Source organism: Hyperolius riggenbachi, chromosome 10 (genome assembly GCF_040937935.1).
Source record: "Hyperolius riggenbachi isolate aHypRig1 chromosome 10, aHypRig1.pri, whole genome shotgun sequence".
Classification (NCBI taxonomy): domain Eukaryota; kingdom Metazoa; phylum Chordata; class Amphibia; order Anura; family Hyperoliidae; genus Hyperolius; species Hyperolius riggenbachi.
The window spans coordinates 194,722,469-194,743,551 of record NC_090655.1 but is presented as its reverse complement, the minus strand read 5'-3'; the positions used below and the strand labels follow the sequence as shown (position 1 = coordinate 194,743,551).

The 21,083-nt window shown below is 44.2% G+C and overlaps 2 protein-coding genes across 5 annotated transcripts in view; one reads left to right on the top strand and one right to left on the bottom strand.

Moving 5' to 3' along the window:
- The window catches only part of LOC137534147 (transmembrane protein 17A-like), a 57,316-nt gene that overhangs the window by 12,194 nt on the left and 24,039 nt on the right, over positions 1 to 21,083 (top strand). The window contains exon 3 of one of the 2 annotated variants that reach the window (XM_068255529.1): positions 13,643 to 14,016. The exons of the other annotated variant lie outside the window; for it this stretch is intronic. Within the exon in view, the coding sequence (XP_068111630.1) occupies positions 13,757 to 14,016 (260 nt within the window). The 5' untranslated portion in view covers positions 13,643 to 13,756. The remainder of the gene's footprint in view (positions 1 to 13,642; positions 14,017 to 21,083) is intronic. 2 annotated transcript variants of the gene reach the window in all.
- Positions 1 to 21,083, bottom strand: part of LOC137534146 (uncharacterized) — a 36,512-nt gene that overhangs the window by 8,812 nt on the left and 6,617 nt on the right. For 2 of the 3 annotated variants that reach the window (XM_068255528.1, XM_068255526.1), the window contains exons 2-5: positions 14,088 to 14,164; positions 10,931 to 11,032; positions 6,925 to 7,018; positions 4,454 to 4,551 (exon numbers count right to left, since the gene is read on the bottom strand). In XM_068255528.1, the coding sequence (XP_068111629.1) occupies positions 4,454 to 4,551; positions 6,925 to 7,018; positions 10,931 to 10,993 (255 nt within the window). In that variant the 5' untranslated portion in view covers positions 10,994 to 11,032; positions 14,088 to 14,164. The remainder of the gene's footprint in view (positions 1 to 4,453; positions 4,552 to 6,924; positions 7,019 to 10,930; positions 11,033 to 14,087; positions 14,165 to 21,083) is intronic. The other variant, XM_068255527.1, reaches the window with a different exon arrangement.

Below are 21,083 nucleotides of genomic sequence, written 5' to 3'. Positions count from 1 at the left end.
TAATGTGATGGCAGCAGTTGTTATGGTGTGGGCAATGGTTGCATCTGTCAGGGGTAAGAAGAAATAGTAACAATATATAATGTGAATATGTACAGTACTGTGTAAATCTTTAGGAAAATGTTACAAAAAAAGTATTCTAATGTAAGAATATTTTCACATGTACAAATTTTAATTATATATTTAAATCAATTTACAAAAAAAAAAAAAAAACAACTTAGTGAACCAACAGAAAAACCTTGTAGCACTCATACAAAGCTGGTAATTTTGTAGGATTATAATCAGGAGTATGATTAACCAGTTATATCAGACAGGTGCCAATGATCATCATTTTCATATATAGGTTGAAACAGTCTATAACATTTGTGTAGGAGGTTTAACCTCCCTGGCGGTGCATTTCTGTCTGGAATTTTGAGTCAAAAGTGGTACATTTTTTTTAAGAATTTTAGACCTCCGATTCTTAAGTCATAACTCACCAAAATATATCAATAAAGCCTGATAGACATTCAGCATATAAATAAAAGACTGGAAGACACATTTTTTGAAATAATTAAATTTTATCAATAAACTAAAAAAATAGCAAAACTGTACAAATAAGGCAGCAGATTATATATACAGTATGTATATGCAGTACAGTATATACCTAGTACACCTCCCTCGTTTGGTATACTTTAAAACAGGGAATGGCACAGAGGGCGACATTATAATCCAGGCAGTAGTATCGGGATTCTTTACGGACTTTCTTGCCTTTGCTATCAGTCTTGCTGCAGCATACAACGTACATCCTGGTTGGTGCAGTTTTTTTTGGAGTGGGAGGTATATACTCCATAAGGTGACAGGCAGTGAGGGGCTCGAGATTGACTATGTAGGATGCACAGTGCCCAACTCTGACGTCTGCTGATGAGGTCTGATACCTCATGCATATGCATTCGCAAACCTTCCAGGTAAAGTCTGCATGCGTTCCTGGCCTGTCACTGCGCTGTTTGTACAGGATGTACGCATTCCAAAGAGACAGTTCCAGCAGATGTCAAAACATTTTTTTTAATAATTGTTTGTTGTTGCTTGCGGACTGCGGGGTAGAACGTCATTGCTTTTTCGTCTCTGTCCATCCCACCCATCATGTTGTTATAGTCCAGGATGACTTGAGGCTTGTCGATGACTTTACCTCCGCATGTCCTGGTGGTGACAGTTGATGTGTCATGGACCATGCTGAGGACACACACGTCTTTCTCATCCCACCAGCAGAGAGCCAACATTTTTTCCTTCTGCCATGCAACAACGTCCCCAGTTTGTAGTTTTTATTTGGCGAAGCTGGTTGTCATTTCTCGCCGATTAGGCCAAACAGTGCCGTAGGCATCAGTTTTGTTCTTGATCAATATTTCAAAAAGTTCAGGGGAACTATAAAAGTTATCTGTGGTCACACAGTATCTCTTGTTCAGCAAAGGCTCCAACAAAGACAGCACAGATGATATCGCCAGTCCTTAGTTGTTGAAAGCGGGGTTACATTTTGTCCCTTTTCCTGTATACAGAATGCTTTTTCATATATAGCCCATCGCTAACTCCCATAGCATATAGGATTTCATTCCAAAGCGGGCCCTCTTGGATGCTATGTACTGTATCCAGAATAGTCTCCCCTTGTAGGCCATCAGGCTTTCATCAACACTTATGTCCCTCTGGGGTACATAAGTGTTTTGGAAGTTTTCCACCACCAGCTGATAAACCTCCCAAATTTTTTTCAGCTTTGGCGCAGGGTGGATGGACTCGTCAAAGGTGGTGTTGTCTGAAAAGTGCAGATATTTCATGATCAGTCCAAAACAGTATTCAGACATTACCACGCCAAAAGAAGTGGGTAGCAATGATCTTGTTAGTAGACCAATACCATTTCTGCAGGGGCTTCCCCACCACCCCTGCAGAATTATTAGTCCGAGGAAAAGCCATACGTCCTCCTTGGTGACCAGCTCTCACGTCCTGCTCCTTGAAAAGGGCCCCTGTGGAGCAGCCAGTTCTTGCGTGGCGTAGCAGTTTGTTTCCACCAAGATTTTCTCAATGACAGTGTCACTGAAAAAGAGCTGCAAGTACGCCAGGGGGTTATGCTTGCAGTCGATTTTCAGGCCGGGCTCCCCAGTAAAAGGGAAACATGGGGGCGGTGGCGAAGCCTGAGTAGTGTTGATTGGGCACCAAACCCGTACATCACTGACTTCAGTGTTGGTGGTGATGGAGTCACCGTCACTCTCGCTACCCGAGTCAGATGACAGATCCCCAGGTGCATCACTGTCCCCTCGAGTCCACCAGCGACTGCAGATCAGGATCTCTGTCCTGGAACTCTATCAGTGCTTCCAGTTTGAGACGCCTTGAGGTTGACCCCATAGTAGGTGACGGGCAGGTGACAGGCAGAGAGTAATCAAATACAGGCAGAGGCGGCAGGCAAAGAGAATAGCCGTAATCCAGGCAGAGGTCGGTACATGCAGCAGGCAAACAGAATAGTAGTAATCCAAGCCGTGTTCGGTACAGGCAGCAGGCAAAAAGTATAGTCGTAATCCAGGCAGAGGTCGGTACAGGCAGCAGGCAAAGAGATTAGTCAAAATCCATGCAAAAATCAGTACACAGGTAATCAATCAAAAAAAGCAGATCACAGATCGCAGCACTTGCTCAGAAACAACAGGGAACCAAATGGCTACAATGCATTGGATACAAATGTATTTGACACATTTGTATCCAATACAATGCAGAATTATGGCCAATCAGCACTGACATTTTTAAATTTCCTGCACCTCCCCATGACATCACGCTCATCTGATTGGCCGCCGGGTCCCTGGAAGAAGAAGAGGGATCCCGGCGGCCGGAGACTATTACAGGCACCCGGGGAGAGCAGGGGAGACATGCTGGAGTCCCGCTGCACAACGCCAATCATGCGCGGGACTCAGAAAACAACAGGAAACCAGGTAATTTGCTGTCCCGAGCTGAGCTCGGGACTACTGCCCCTAGCTAATTTCTCCCACCCCAAGCTCAGTCAAACTTTTTACCAAGGCGATGCTGTGGAACCGCTTGGGATATAAGCTGTGGACCACCTTTGAAACGCACACGGAGGGATAAAAAAAAAAGAGCCCAAATAGTGTAATATTGTAAGTCAATGAATACGCCCTGGTTGTGAATAAGAATACTCACAAACCGAGGTTGCTAATATGGGCAACCAACTAATTTCAGCATGTGGAGATATATCCGACTCCACTCTGATGTCCCGGCCTGTCCAGGATCACGGTTGATCTCTTGGATAAGACAGGAAGTGATAATCTGTTATAAAGAACTCTCCTCTTTGCAGCAGTGCCTGCACAGGCAATTTATTCTACATTCTGATTTTTTTGTACTGTAGGTAAGGGTTGAGTGATTCCAGGTTCAAAATAAATCTGAGGTCTCTGCTGCTTTTCTTCACCTGGAAGAAACACTTCTGGAATACCTCTTCCAGGGGCACAGGAATGATCTCTTTTCTAGTAACTTCTGAACCACAATTTCTGCCCAATTAAATGTCTTTGGAGAATCTAATGTCAAATTGGACAAAAATATTGAATAGTGTATGTGTCCCTTAAAGTGAACAAAAACGTTTGATATAATTTTATATGTAGCACAGATGATTAATAAAACATTAGTCACAAAGAAAAGAGTCTCATATTTTTATTTTCATATAGCTTTTATTATAACATTTCATCATTCTCTAATATTTGCAATTTACAAACTACACTCAGCATTTTAAACTATGATACAGAACAGGGCTAATAATCCTTTGAACTTTCCTGCAGGAAAAACCTTAAACAAACAAGAAACAGCAAGAGACAGGTTGAAATAAGTACAAGAGGATTTGCCGCCAGTAGACTTGGGCACAGGTACAGCCGGTATGGCTTATCCTGCTGCTGCACAAGTTCCCAGCGACGTTAATTACTATTCCCCATCTAGGTCGACATGGGTGGTGGAGAATGATGTAATCCGGCTTCCAGCTATTTGCTGGAGGCCAAATTACAGTGTTTTAAAAGTAACTTTAGCTCTGTCTTCTGACGCCGCTGAAGTTACTCACTGTGCGCCACTATAGCCGTAATTCCTATTAAGGCATATGGTGGCGTCGGCTGCGCCCAAGTCTCCTGCGCTGGATTGCGAATTTTCAAGTTGAGATAAGTGCTTCAGAAAACAGCACTGTAGCCGACCCAATTGGGTCAGAGAGCTCAGAGTAGCTCTTTTGCATTGATAACAATTGAGGTTTCTTAACTCTTCCTGTACTGGGAACAATATGAGACTCATATCTGTGCTACTAATGTTCTATTTCTTAGCTGTACTACACATACAAATTATCTCACGCTTGCAGAAAAGCTTATGACTGACACTGGCAGAAGCCCATGTGAACCGGCCCTCAAAGGGAACCCAACAAGTAAACAAGTATAATCAGGCACTGATCTGCTACTACTGATACCTTAACATGTGCATAAGGATTGATTTCTTCCTGTGCAGAATCCTGGGAATAAAGAGGACTAGGGCATCTTTCTGGTGTATTTCTGTTGCTTGATCCATCTTTGTAAACAGAAAAAAAGAAAGAAAAAGAATACAAAATATTAGAATGTAATATAAAAATGTCAAATACAACTTCCAATAAAACAATGAATATTGGCACTGAAGAAAAAAAAATTGGAGAGACCACGCACAGCAACAAACTTGTTTTAATGCCTCAAAACTAAACAATTATTATTTCGTTCCTTATAGCCAACAATTCCATTTCTTGTTAGTAGCACCCAGTGCACCACAAATGCACAGTAACTAGATAAATATAAAGTTTACAAAGGGTAGGCATTCATTTTTTACCTCTGTACCTTTCCTCCACCCCAACACAGAGGCCAGAATATATGGGTGGAGTGACTGATTTTTTTCCCCTTGAGGCCGCTTTTACACTTGCAGGGTAAACCTGCGTTGCATCACTCTACTTTCCCGAAAGGGTCCACAAAAGCTATGCAAGTCTAAGGAGACTATTACACTTATTGTAGTCCCTCGCGGTGGGCTGGAAGTATTTGTGCTGATGCAAGGGCAACAGCGCAGTACCGCAAGCACCGCACTTGACGCTCGGTGCTTGGGATAATGAAAGTTTAAGGGTGACACACGTCGTGTAAACATCGGAACACGGTGCATCATGGCGTGCATGCGTGGACCGACAGGAATCCCAGTGACGCACTTCCTGCCCAGCTGGGACGTCACTGAGCTAGTTGTGGCGCTATGCATATAGCCAATGTGCTTGATGAAATCGGCTCTTGACAGTCTAAAAGAGTTCTGCTGGCATATCGACAGCAGCAGGCCCATTTCTAGGCCCTGAGCGCTATTGGGAGGGGGCGTTGTAATGGAGGGGGAGCTGCAGCCGCAGGGAGGGCAGCCGACCTCTCCCTCCCTTTCCCCAGGCCACCCTCCGTGCTCCCCCCTCCGATGCAGAGTAACGTGCTGGGAAGCGCTGTAAATAGGAACTCACCTGCCTGCATTCCAATAGCCGCTCACTCGCCGCTGGTCTTCTCTGCATAGACGCTGATACACACGCTGCTTCCTGTTTAGCAGGAAGCAGCGTGTTTATCAGCGTCTATGCAGAGAAGACCAGCGGCGAATGGAACGCTGGCAGGTGAGTTCCTATTTACAGCACTTCCCTGCGCATTACTCTGCATCGCAGGGGGGAGCACGGAGGGCGGCCCGGGGAGAGGAAGGGAGGGAGAGGTTGGGCTGCCCTTCCCGAGGCTGCGGCTCCCGCCTCCGTTATGGGGGGGTACCTACCTACCTATCTAACCTATACTGGGGGGCACCTACCTACCTAACCTATACTGGGGGACAGCTACCTATCTAACCTATACTGGGGGGCAGCGACCTATCTAACCTATACTGGGGGGCAGCGACCTATCTAACCTATACTGGGGGGCAGCTACCTATCTAACCTATACTGGGGGGTGGCTACCTATCTAATTCATACTGGGGAGCTCCTACCTTATCTAACTTATACTGGGAGGCAGCTACCTATCTAACCTATACTGGGGCATCTACCTAATTAACCTATACTGTGGGGCAACTACCTATCTAACCTATAATGGGGGGCACCTACCTAATCTAACTTATACTGGGGGGCAGCTACCTAATCTAACCTATACTGGGGGCAGCTACCTATCTAACCTATACTGGGGGGCAGCTACCTATCTAACCTATACTGGGGGGCACCTACCTAATCTAACTTATACTGGGGGGCAGCTACCTAATCTAACCTATACTGGGGGCAGCTACCTAACTAACCTATACTGGGGAGCAGCAATTTTTACACCCTTGCCCTGGATGCATTTTAGCCTAGAAACTGCCCTGGACAGCAGGACGAGTGAGCTGCAACAGCTGGAGAGAGGCACGACCAGTGGTTGCATTAGGTCCGTGCGGAACTTGAAATATACGCCCTGGCAGGCTTAGTTAGACATAAACAGGTTGTAGATTTCAACTACGCTCGTCTGAAAGAGGTTAAATAGCCACCGACTGCCTCCTTGTACATGGCTATCCCCTGCCTGTTGCTCTACCCCTTAGAATGTAAGCTCATTTGAGAAGGGCTCTTTGCCCTTATGTGCGATTACTACTTTGTACGGCGTTACGTTTTCCACTTTCATGTATGATGCATTGCTCAGCTGACGTTTATCTGTAAGCCAATGCCTTGTTATTGTCTGTACTGTGTATGCTCAATTGTAAAGCAACATGGAAGATGCTGGCGTTATGCAAGTCCAAAAATAATAAACCCAGACACAAAGTAAAAGCATGTATAAAATCTGAATTCAGAGCAAAACATACAAATCCTTTACTTTAAAAAATAAATAAATCCAAAGTTAATGTACACTTTCAGCTTACAGAATTTTAACAGCAACATTCTGCTTAGCATTAGATACTCACATGTGCTGATATCTATAGGTTCTTCCTCCAGTTTAACATTCAAACATGTCTCCTCTTCTTCTTCTTTACATTTCACTATGCACTGGTTCTCAACCTACATTCAATTATGGTAAATTAAAAAGTTAATATAAAATCAATCACATTTCATTTTGTAGTGCAGCACTATTTCAAAAAAAAAAAGTCTACTTCATTTTCCCTACCATAAAATTCATACTTTGGTATATTCTCTAGTGCAGAAGTGCCCACACTTTTTCGGCTTGTGAGCTACTTTAACCACTTGCCGACCGCGCACTCATACCGCGCGTCGGCAAAGTGGCAGCTGCAGGACCAGCGACGCAGTATTGCGTCGCCAGCTGCAGGCTGATTAATCAGGAAGCAGCCGCTCGGGCGAGCGGCTGCTTCCTGTCAATTCACGGCGGGGGGCTCCGTGAATAGCCTGCGGCGCTGCTGCGCAGCAGCGCCGTAAGGCAGATCGGCGATCCCCGGCCAATCAGCGGCCGGGGATCGCTGCCATGTGGCAGGGGACGTCCCGTCACTGGCTGCACAGGACGGATAGCGTCCTGTGCAGCCCTGATCTCCGGGGGGGGGGGGGGGGGAGCAGGTAGGAGAGGGAGGGGGGAATTTCGCCGCGGAGGGGGGCTTTGAGCTGCCCCCCCCCGCCAGCCACATGCAGGCATGAGAGATCGGACCCCCCCAGCACATCATCCCCCTAGTGGGGAAAAAGGGGGGTGATCTGATCTCTCTGCCTGCTACATGATCTGTGCTGGGGGCTGCAGAGCCCACCCAGCACAGATCACTCAGCACAGCGCTGGTCCTTAAGGGGGGGTAAAGGGTGGGTCCTCAAGTGGTTAAAAAAAAAAAAAAAAAAAAAAAAAAAAAAGCAAGTAAAAATGATCTACCTATGTACAAATTTAGAAGCACAATTGTATATACAGAATGGAAAATGTAGTGTGGTTGGGCTCTACTATGAAGTCCTTCGCGATGTACCGGTAGATTGTGATCTACCCAATGGACACCCCTACTCTAGTGCATAATGCCCAGTGACACCTCTATTTATGCATGAGTAATTATCTGCATAGATAAGGATGCACTGCAACTCCTAAAGGACATTTTAAAGAGTAACTGACGGGCATAAAAAAAATAATTGTTTATTATCTGGTAAATAAGTAGAAAGGATGCTAACTAGGCAATCCAAAAGTTGAAATCTCTATTACTTTTCTTGCTGATAAATGATCATTCCCCAGTTTACCTGACTCGTATTTGGTACACAAAAAGGAAGTTGCAGCCTTGCAGGGCATGCTAGGTTATCCTTTTTTGCTTCTGTATTTCCCCTCAGACTTAACTAATGCAGCCTGATTGGCTGAAGCCTCTTTCCCTCCTGTTTTCTCCACCAACACCTCTGTTCCTCTCTGATTGGCCAATATTTCTCATTTTGAGACAATGCAGTTTCTATAGTGAAGGGCGGGCAAATCAGGCAGAGGAGACCAAGGGAGGAAATGACATCCGAATTGGCTTCAAAATAGCCACAGTTAAAATGGGAAATGCTAAGGATGATTTTCTCTTTTTTTACTGTAGAAAAATCACTAAAATCAAAACATGGACAGCGCAATACATATGTTATGTAAGCAGAGCAAGTATTTATCTATATATGTGGTTTTTTTTTCAGAGATAGTATGGCTGACAGCTCCTCTTTAACTGAAAATGAAATTGGCCAGTTACTTACCTGGGGCCTCTTCCAGCCCCTGAAGTCTTTCTGGTCCCTCAAAATCATCCTGTGCTGCTTGGTTCCCCCCCTGTGTTTGCTCCCGATCACCTCATGCGTGGCCTCGTGCCATGCGCCTCCTCCAACGCACTATAGGAGCGCTCTGCGCTCGCACAGTAAGGAAAAATTGCTACCTTCGCATGGGCAGAATGCTCCTGTTCGTGGGAGCGCAACAGAGAAGGCGTGCGGCAAGCGCCACCCATGTGCAGTGACTGGGCAACACTTGAGCCGCCCGTCTTATGAACGACAGAGCACTGATTCATGGCGAGAGAGAAGGAGGACTTTAGGGGGCTGGAAGAAGTCCCAGTTAAGAGGCTGGGCATTGTTAGGAGCCCCTTTAAGCCTTGTACACACTCTAGATGAAGCTCGGCCGAGTCGGCCAAAAACGACCTCCAATCAGGCTGGTGGATCGATTCCGCTGAGCACCGTCTCCGAGGGCATTGCTTGCTACACTCACCCCACCCGCCGTGTGACATCACTCTCGTGCCGCTCTGTCAGCCCTCTGCCCTCCTACATAGCAACCAAGGCTGTAGCGTCGGTACAAAAATCTTCCAACCCCAACCACCGACTCCCAACGCCTCTAATTTGCATATAACAATCTTAATGATTAAAAGTATGTAACAAACGGCATTTCATTACTAACAAAGCTTAGGAATATTAAAAATAGTACAGATATTAGTGGAATTTACAGCACTCATTAAATATGCACAAACATACTTGTTTCCTTAGTTCTATCACGCATTCCATTTGCTGTGAGTCCTCATAACTGTGAACTTTTAATGTTTGTGTTTTTTTGGGATTGCAGAAACAACACAGTCCTGCAATAAACTGATTACCGTCTTCTGCTCTTTGCCCCTACTCTTTCAGTATCGTCTAAAGGTGGCCATACATCTAGCGATGTATGGGCACATTCAACAAAGAGACAGATCTCTCTCTGGTCGAATCTGATTATACCATACCGTGCAGGCTGATTCCCGATCAATTTCAGCATGAAATATTTTGGGAATTGGCCTGGTGACACTGCCTCCCCCACATCAGGGACGGTTCTAAACTTTTTGCTGCCAGAAGCAAACTTGTGAGGATGCGCCCCCACCCCCTGATTTGGAATAATCGCACAGCACCTGACAATTTACTCTGCTTCATTTAATGTTCTCACATGACATGCTGCAGCTCAACACAATAGCACACTGGCTGGCTGTGAGTCTGTCACAAAAACTGCTCACCCTCAGCCACTCCATTCCTCCTCTGGAAGGTACACACAGTACAAAAATGCTGCCCCTGAAATCTCTGCGCCTGATGCAAATATTTCACCTTGCTTCATGAGAGAACCGGCCCTGCCAGCCACGTCCCCACTAAAATGGCCTCAATTCAATAAGATCATGCTGGAGATAATAAGGCAAGAGAAAACGTACCACCACACAGTAAGAGAGGTATCTTATCTCTTCATTCCTTAAGTTACCTCCTCTGTAGTTAATTTACCTCCTCTGTAGTTATTTTCACATGCAGTTAATAAACAGCCTGTCTTTAACTCTGGAGTTATTTTAAGGATTGACGAGTTAACTTAAAGACAGAAGAGTTAAATTTAGGTTTGCCTGAGGTAAAATGTTTCCAGAATATGACATGCCTCATCACCATGGTGATAACTCTAGAAACGTTATTAAAGACAGGAGATAAGCTTAGTGAATTGAGGCCAATGTTATTTGTGTCTCCCGGCGCCCCAGCATTAAAATACTTTTCCTCTGCTGAGTGTCCACTGTAGTTCTGTATAGGCGCCCTATGCGGCTGCCGGCTTTATAGCACGTGGGATGTGTGTATGCTTTTAGTCACTTGGGATCCAAATGCAGAAATACGGTGGAGACTAGCAGACGGCAAGACAGGTATAATATTTTAATGCACAGGCACCAGGGGGCACATACAACATTTGGGAGACACAGCAGATAGAAGTTTTTTCACGTTGAGTACTCACGAAATCGCACACCAGTACCACAGTGCACCCGATTGACCACAATGGCCTGGGATTTCCGAGCATGTCTGATCGATACATACGACCGACCTGAGCTACTTATCGACTTGGATGGCTGTTTGGCCGCCAAATCAATAGATGCATGGCCCCCTTCAGCTATACTGATTTTCAGTGTTATCTTTTGCCCTACATTCTTACATCCATCCAACCAACCAACCACTGCTGGTCCCCCTCTGTATTCTTCCTTTGGGCACTGATATTATTAATTTTGGGTAACTTACCTTCAGATCTGGGCCTTGTATTGGGATATCATCTCTTTCTTGCTTACAAACAATGCTGTCCATCTCTGTAACAGTAGAGCTCTCAGGTTGATAGCCTTGGAGCTGAAGAAAAAAAAAAAGGTACATTTAATAAGCCCAGGAATAACCTAACAAAGGAAGAGATAAACTTCCCTCACAATGGTCCCGATTCATAAAGGGCTGTGCGATAAAAAAAATAAGATCGTTAAAATACTGCATTCTACCACATTCAGTATTTTAGACTTTGGTTTGTTAATTCATAAAGATTTTCACAGTGCGGTAGAAGTTCGGTAATTTACCAGAAAAAAAATGGGCTGCAATTCACAAAAACCTGTTTGGTAACAGTAGAAGTGTAGAGTTGTGTCCGTTTTGTTACATGCTGTTCTCCGTGCAGTGACGGCATTATAATAGGAAAAGGTATCCCAGACACCACTTTAGATGTACATGTTTGTTATACTCCCTCTGAATCTGTCTATTAGGCTTCTTTCACATCTGAGAACGCGTGCAGATCAGCTTGGATGGCCTGCGGCGTGTCGGCGGGATGTTCTAGTGCGACTGATTAGCGGCGGTAGTTATAATGGGAAAACGCAGACATCGGACGATTAAAAAGCTCCCAGATGTGTCGAACCGCAATGCACCAGCAGCGCTGGATGTGAAAGGTGAAATGAAAGTCTATGGACTTTGCATTAAAACGAAGAAAACAGGCTCAGATGTGAAAGAGTCCTTAGTCTTTCTCAACATTTTATTTTATTGCCACAGCTTAGATGAACTTCCAAGAAACATTAAACATGCCATGTTTAGGTGATCTCCCCACTTGCTCCTCAGCATTTTCAAATAGGAACCTAAAGAGTTAAATGCTTGAAGGGCTGCAGGGGAAATCTTTTTGGGCATGTGGTAATACAGAAAACAGTTGATTTTACCGAGCATTTAGAAAAATGTCAATTCATAAAGGCTATTACCGCATGGCAAGCAGAAATTACCGACCAGTGAGGTAAATGACATACTTGTGCGGTAAATACCTCAACATGTCAGTAAATGTCACTTCATAAAGATTAGGACACATGGTAAAGCCCAAAAAACATGTGCAATGATTACCTCCAGCTCTGATGTGTCGAAAACTGGGTGGTAGATCATGACTTACAGAAACAGAAAGCGATAACCCATGCCTGACAGGAACAAAGAGACAATAGGAGCAGCCTCTCTCTCCTGCACGTTCCACTGATACACTTCTCTACCCACCAGGCAGCGAGGAGAGAGCCGACACCAAAGAGTTTTCCTCTGAAGACCTTTGGACTTTAACCCTTTAGGTTCCTGTTTGAAGATGCCAAGGAGTAAGTGGGGAAATCACCTAAGCATGGCATATTTAATGTTTCTTCATCTAAACTGTGACAATAAAATTTTTTTTTAATAAAGACTTATAGACACGGAGCAGAGGGAGTATAACGAGCATGAACATCTAAAGGGATGTCGGGGATGCCTTTTACTATTGTAATGCCGTCACTGCACGGGAACAGCATGTAACAAAACAGAGACAACTCCACACTGTTCTGCTGTTGCCGAACAGGTTTTTATGAATTGAAGCCCATTTTTTCAGTAAATTACCAAACTTCTACCGCACCTGTGAACATCTTTATGAATTAGCAAACAAAAGTCTAAAATACAGAAAGCGGTATTTTAAGCACCCATTTTTTTTTTTTATCGCACAGCCCTTTATGAATCGGGCCAATGTGTTAGCAATCACATGCTAACTAAAGCAAATTATATTGGCTCATCTTAGGAAAACATTAGCTATAAGAAAATATATTCCTGCCACGGTTTTTAGATTGATCAGCAGTTACCCATTGACACCACAATCACTTGACAGAGCTAAATCAGCTACATGGAGTGACTATAATTTCAAGTCTATCAATCCTTTCAGAACTGTGAAATCTGTTCCATGAAGACAAAGTTTCAGATGTTTAACCTAGTTCAGAAGGGAAGAAATAGAGAGACAGCTCGGTCAAGATAGTCCCTTCAGGTAAAAAGCGCAAAGACACAAAGGCCCGAAACCTACCAACAGTACATTACTGAGCAGTTGTGGTTTCAAAAGCTCTTGCTAATGTGATGCTATGGGTGTGATCCCACTTGAGCAATGATTTTTTAAAAATACCCCATAGCATTGCATTAGCAAGAGCTTTTTCAAATCACTAGCGCTTAGAAAAGGCTGGTAGTGGGTAGGGATGGCCCTGCTTAGGAGAACTCATGGAGAAGCATGTGATCAGTTTGATCAGCTGATAGATTTGTAAGGTTCTGATTTGCTAGTCTTGATCATGTGTTAAACTAGGAAGTCATCACAGCAAATCAGGACCTTACAAATCTATCAGCTGATCAAAGTGATCACATGCTTCTCCATGAGTTCTCCTAATCAGGGCCATCCCTAGTAGTGGGTTTGAGCCCAAAGACATTAACTTACCAACTATCATGAGTAGTGTTTAGAAACCGTCAATAAGACGTTAATAATTCAACTTTCCATGCAAACTGTATGCAAATAGGAATTTGACCAATCAAATACACTTCCTGTCAATCTGGATTGACCCAATTTAAAACTGCATGTAATTTGCACACAAGCCAGAATTTTTAGCATTTCATTGGTCATCTCTAGAAATGTTGAATTAATGAGTACTTCTGAATTTTCCTTGTTCTCTCTTTTTAAAGGAAACCAGAGATGGGACAGGAAAGAAAAAAAAATATACATATCGGGAGCTCCCCTCAGGATTATCGCTCCCTTGCCGCCGTCCTCCTCCTGTTTCTTCTGCAATTGGCCCGGGAATGGCCTCTGGTCTGGGGCCAACTGCACATGCGCGGCCTGGCAGCACGCCCTCTCCCACCGCTGGGAGCATTCTGCACCTGTGCTGTACTACTGCGCAGGACAATTCTGGCGACAGGAGCACGACGGGGAGCATATGCAGCCAGACTGCACCGACTGGCTCCAACTGGAGGATTTTCCGGGGCCAGTTGCGGACAAACCAAGCGGCAAAGGAGGTTGGCAAGGGAGTGACCAGCCTGGAGTCAGCTGGAGGAAGCCCCAGGTATGTATATTTTGTCCCCCCTCCCCTGCCACCTCAGATACACTTTAAGATAGAAAGACCCAGTTGCTTACCAATAGCAGTTCTCCTGCTGGTCCTCCAGGATGGCTTCTCTTGAGATTATGATTGGCCCCTCCCCTTATGGAAACACCTGTAAGATAAATCAAAAGAACATGTCTACTTGGTATAAAACATACTCATCCCTCTCTCCCACAGTTATTAAAAGAGAAATCTCTACCAAGTCACTCCAATGCATACTTAAATAAACTAAGTGTAGGGTTGGGAACAAAGGCAGCCATCCTGGAGGGCTCACTGTTACGCTGGTATCAGTAAGCAGCTGGGACTTCCTCCAATCGTCCTCCAGAACGGCTCCTCCAGGGACCAGCGAGACATTCTGAAGCACCTTATGACCAAAGGACTGATCTTGGCTCGACATGAATCCCACCTAGTAATGACTTATGGAAGTTGTATGAAGGGATCACAATGCTGCCTGGCAAATCTGTGCCAAGGAGGATTCCCATCTTTTTGCCCAGGAGGTTGCTAAAGATCTGGTGGAATGAGCTGTTCTATTTCTAGGAACATTGGCCTGTGCACTGCAGTATGCCCAAGAGATGAGTTCCTTTATCCATCTGGATATTGAGCCCCTGGAGGCCTGTAACCCCTTAGCGAGTTCCTGCATATGAAATAATATATAGCTTGATTTTCTGTATTGCTTAGATTGTTCTAAATAAGTGAAGAGAAGGAGGGGAAAAATAATCGCCTGTGTTCTAAGAAACGCAGTGGCCACTTTAAGTAAGTAAGAGGAGTCTGGTCTAAAGACTACCCTATCTGCATGTAGTATCATGTAAGGGTTCTTCATGGAAGGTGCCTGAATGCCACCTACTCTTTTGGCTGATGTGATTACCACTATAAAGGCCACCTTTAAAGTGTACCTATAGTAGAAGAAAGTGCCCCTAGGCTGCACTTACCTTGTGAAGGAGAAGCCTCTGGACCCAATCTCAACAGAGGGAATCCAGCACTGGGAGCACCGAAGATTCACTTGTTTGGAGCCTTGCACAGGTGTAGCGGGCTTGTGGGCTCTGACAGAAATAGCCGGACCCGATTGGGTCTGCTCTATAGTGCAGCTATTGTACCTGCGCAGGCAGGCCAATGGCTTTATATACGTTTTAATTTTTCCATGGCTGCCAGCGCTGGATTGGGGTGATGTAGGAGGATGACAAGGGAAGACTCATTAGAATGCAGAGGCTTCCCCCTTCCGAGGCAAGTATCAGATTTTTATTTAGTTTAATTTCAGATGCTTTATCGGGTTTCTTCTAAAGGGTTCAAAAGCGTCTGAAGTAAGAAAGTGTAAAACCAAAGATAAATCCCAAGGGGAAACCAACTTGTCTACAATTGATTGAGTTCTGGCCACAGACTTTAGGAAATAGTTAACATAGTTCTTTTGAGAACTGTCCATTCAAAAAAACTAAAAGAGTTGAGACCTCAGAGTTCTAACTGCTACAACTAACTGAACTCCTTAGTAAAAAACCCAAAATAAATCTTAAGTCATCGAACCTTACATTATCTTTAATTTTGCAGGAACAAAAAAAACTGAGAACCCCTGCTGCCTAAGAACCTCAACTTGAAAGATATGAATCAATACCTTGAAAATTAAATACAGAGACAACAGGAGCCCAGATTGTGTAGTATTATCAGTCAGGTGAAGAATAAGTGTAGTAAAAGATGGTACTCAAAAGGAAAGGATGCTATAAAGGGCAACCAACCAATGTAGCTTTTAGGAGAATAACCGTCTCCACTCGGGTACAGGGTTCACCAATGTACGTCGGTTGCTCTCTTGACAAACCAAACAAGAAGCCGAAACATGTCATCTAAAAACAGCTGGCAGGAAAAAGTGCAATGGGGGAAAAGAGGCACACATTAAAATCCTTAAGTATTTGAAGGTATTTTAGGCAGCTTACCTCAAGGATGACACGGACATAAGGTAAAGTGCACTAGGGCAACGCGTTTTGTGAGTAGACACAACTAACTTAATCAGGCCAAGTATCAGTGCCAGTATCCAAAATAGCCAGGCATTGAGCGCCTCTCAAGAATCCCTTTGGCTATGGAACTGTCAAGGCATCTCACAGGTCTTCTGAAGATAAAGGGTGTAGGGAACATAAATTTCCCTATTTAGTGTTTTCTGGGGTGGTAAATAAATCTAGTAATGGCTCCCCCATCTTGATGTAATGTCCTCCAAGACTTTCTGACTGAGCTGCCACAGAGTCTACCATGGTGATTTGGCTCAGGGAATCTGCCTTCTGTTATTTTGGCTGCTGCCATATTCTTAATTGCAGTATACGTTATTTTACTTCTGGTTGGCTGATTAAAAGCTAATGTATACAATTATAACTGAAATTTAGGCTGATCTGTATATCCATTCATAGTCAGGATCAGTAAGAGTTCAAATTTCATTCAATAACTGGCAGTTTTTTATATGAAATATGCAACTGCAATTGGACAGTTATGATAGTAAATTATATTATGTTTTATTTTAGGGTGCCAACACCAAACCAACTTAACCTAAGCCTAGGTCCAGCCATTGCACATTCTGTAATATAAAGCTAGCTCAAAGGCTAATCAAAATTATTCAAAAAGAGACCATGGTGACCAAGAAGATGGAAGAAACGTTAAAGTCACTTAGAAACGTTATGTCAGCTAGTACTTCTACTCCTGTTGCCTCTAGTAGAGAGACAGGACCGCTGCCACCACCAATGCACAGCCAACTGGGAGCCAGGGATCCAAAAAATGTCACATATGTCAGATTCCAAGGAAGGATATCCCGCTACACGTTATGTTAGCTAGTACTTCTACTCCTGTTGCCTCTAGTATAGAGACAGGACCGCTGCCACCACCAATGCACAGTCAATTGGGAGCCAGGGATCCAAAAAATGTCACATATGTCAGATTCTAAGGAAGGATATCCCGCTACATGTTATGTCAGCTAGTACTTCTACTCCTGTTGCCTCTAGTAGACAGACAGGACCGCTGCCACCACCAATGCACAGTCAATTGGGAGCCAGGGATCCAAAAAATGTCACATATGTCAGATTCTAAGGAAGGATATCCGGCTACACGCTATGTCAGCTAGTACTTCTACTTCTGTTGCCTCTAGTAGAGAGACAGGACCGCTGCCACCACCAATGCACAGTCAATTGGGAGCCAGGGATCCACAAAATGTCACATATATCAGATTCCAAGGAAGGATATCCCGCTACACCAGATGGCAGAGTAAAAAATCCAAGTCTTTATTGAAACATCGTAAGATACACAGGTACAAGCTCACGCGTATCAGAGCTACTGCACGGCTCCTTAATCATAGCTTACTGACAAGTATGACACACAGGTTTAAATAGGCAAGTATCCGCCTCCAATGGGCAGGATTCCTATCTTAAAGCAGTACACACACACACACACATATATACATACTGTACATACATACACACACATATATATATATATATATATATATATATATATATATATATATATCTGTGAATAAATATCACACAATCGAAACCATACCATGAAAAAGATAACAGCTTCAGAAATATCCTCCATGCTTAGCACCCGCACATCAATAAAATGGCAATTGGAAACTACTATGTGTGGGTGTAGCATAGAGGTGAAGCCTATCGAAAAGACCATTGAAACCAGAGGAGCAATAAGTTATATGTGTTAAGCTAGATTCTGACATCATAGGTCAGACTAATATCTAACCGAGAATTTAGTCCTGTCGGAACTCGAGTGCCCAGCCTCCATATCCAGAAAGCCTCCCGTTTTAATAATAATCTAAGGGTATCCCCACCCCTCGGTGAACAAAAGACTCTTTCCAACCCCTGGAATGAAAAAATGAGTCATGTCACCCTGGTGTGTAAACAAAAAATGTTTTGCCACACTGGAAACATGAGTGATGTATGTGTTGTTTTTGATGCAACGGCTCGGTCCATCATAATGTTCGGAAATACGTTGTCGTAAAGGACGAGTTGTGCATCCTACATACTGTAATTGACAAAGTTTGCACGTGATTAGATAAACCACGTTGCTAGATTGGCAATATATGTATTGTCCAATCTCAAACTTCTCATTTTTTGCGGTTGAAAAAATCTCTCTTGTTTGACCATGGACACAACAGTATCTACATGTATTGTAGCCACATTTGTATGAGCCTTTGTGGTTAAGTCAGGTGGGTGTCTGTTTCGTGGCGCTCTGGAAAAGGCTCGGTGATAATCGGGAGCCCAAAGTGGAGGCCCGACGAGAAGAGAAACTACATCCCTCTGATAAAACTGTGCGTAATTTAGGATCCGAGTGCAGAATAGGCAAATATTTCTTGAGAACACCAACAACTTTGTTGTATTCTAAACTGTATGGGGTCACGAAAGATATCCCCCTATGCCGCCTAGTTCTGCAGCTGGAATTCGTACGCAAAAACTGTTTGCGCTCCTTGCGCAGAACCTTTGTTCTAGCCCTCCTGATGGAAAGATCATCATAGCCTCGCTCTCTGAGTCTGAACTGTACCTGATCCAGTTCTTGTTCTAATAATGCTGGATCAGAGAAATTTCTGGCTGCTCTGACCAATTCTCCATACGGGATCGCCCTCAGAGTATGTTTGGGATGGCAGCTATTGGCCAACAACAAGGAGTTGCCCGCACATGGCTTCCTGAATGTTCTGGTCTCAATCCTGCCCAAAGTCAATGAACCACTTAGCGGTAAATCAAGATAATCAATATTGATAGAATTGTGGCACATTGTAAAGGAAAGGTCGAGACCGTTGCCATTGCAGAAGGAGAGAAAGCCAGGCAGAAGGTCCGAGGGACCCCCCCATATCAGCAGCAGATCATCTATGTACCTGCCGTACTAATAAACATAATCATGAAAGGGGTTCTCCTCTCCAAAGAAGCGGAGCTCCTCCCACCACCCCATATACAGGTTTGCTAGGGATGGGGAGAATTTGGCACCCATAGAAGCTCAGCACCTCTGAAAATAGAAAACCCCATCAAACATAAAATAACTATGGGTCAATAGATGATCCACCGGCAACATGAGGAAGTCTCTGACCGTCAAGGAAAAGGATGCATATCTATCCATGTGAAATTTCAAAGCTCTGAGTGCGAGCCGTGAGGGATAGTGGAATATAGAGATGTCACGTCCATGGTCACCCAAATGTAGTGTTCCATCCATACCAGTGCTTCCAAACTACACAAGAGATAGGAGGTATCTCGTAGGTAGCCTGGTAGGTGATAAACCAGGGGCTGGAGATGCATATCTACCCACTATCCAAGGAGTTCCCCAAGGACCCTATGCCCACTACAATGGGGCAGCCCCTTGGGGGAATATCTGGTTTATGAACCTTGGGCAAGTGATAAAAGATAAGGATCACTGGCGCATCCACCATAAGATGATCCCTCTCCTTCTCACTGAGTACACCCATTGAGAAGCCCAGATTCAAGAGCTGTTTAAGCTCTTTTTGAAATTTTAAAGTGGGATCTCCTGATAAAACTTGATAGGTCTCTTGGTCCCCTAATTGTCTCAAAGCTTCACCTCTATAGGCTTCAGCATCGAGGGCCACCACAGCCCCTCCATTATCGGCATTCCGTATAACCACAAATGTGGCTACAACACATGTAGATACTGTTGTGTCCATGGTCAAACGAGAGATTTTTTCAACCGCAAAAAAATGAGACGTTTGAGATTGGACAATACATTAATTGCCAATCTAGCAACGTGGTTTATCTAATCACGTGAAAACTTTGTCAATTACAGTATGTAGGATGCACAACTAGTCCTTTATGACAACGTATTTTCGAACAGTATAATGGACCGAGCTGTTGTATCAAAAACAACACATACATCACTCATGTTTCCAGTGTGGCAAAACATTTTTTGTTTACACACCAGGGTGATATGACTCATTTTTCATTCCAGGGGTTGGAAAGAGTCTTTTGTTCACCGAGGGGTGGGGATACCCTTAGATTATTATTAAAACGGGAGGCTTTCTGGATATGGAGGCTGGGCACTCGAGTTCCGACAGGACTAAATTCTCGGTTAGATATTAGTCTGACCTATCATGTCAGAATTTAGCTTCACACATATAACTTATTGCTCCTCTGGTTTCTATGGTCTTTTCGATAGGCTTCACCCCTATGCTTCACCCGCACATGGTAGTTTCCAATTGCCATTTTATTGATATGCGGGTGCTAAGCATGGAGGATATTTCTGAAGCTGTTATCTTTTTCATGGTATGGTTTCAATTGTGTGATATTATTCACGGTTTTAGATTTCCCTGTGTTTTCTATCTGGCTGTGCCATTTTATATGTATATGTGTGTACTGCTTTAAGATAGGAATCCTGTCCATTGGAGGCGGATACTTGACTATTTAACCTTCCTGGCGGTAAGCCCGAGCTGAGCTCGGGCTGTGCCGCGCAGGAAGATATCTCAGCCCCTGGTGGGGCAATTTGGGCCATTTAAAGTGCTGTACGCGCGTACAGCTTGATCGCAGCGATCGCCCGCACGCAGCAGCAGAAGAGGGCCCCGCCAGAGCCCTGCGCTACCCGGACCAATGAGTTCCGGGCAGCGCTATGGACTGGATCGGAGGCGTCTGACGTCAGGACGTCGTCTGACGTCCATGACGTCATTCCGATCGTCGCCATGGCGACAGGAGAAGCCAAACAGGGGAGCGCGTTATATACGCGTTCCCCTGTTTGCTATTGATGCCGGTGACGATCGCACTAGAGGGACACATGCGCCCTCTAGTGGTGTTTCATGTAGCTACCACTCTGGTAGCTTTACATGAAACAAAATTTTTTTTTTTTTTTTAAAAAGGATTTTTGCCTATTTGGCAAAAAAAATTACCGCCAGGGAGGTTAAAGAGAATCTGTACTCTGAAATTCTTACAATAAAAAGCATACCATTCTATTCATTATGTTCTGCTGGGCCCCTCTGTGCTGTTTCTGCCACTCTCTGCTGCAATCATGGCTTGTAATTGCCAGTTTTAGGCAGCGTTTACAAAAAAAAGACATGGCTCAGATAAGCT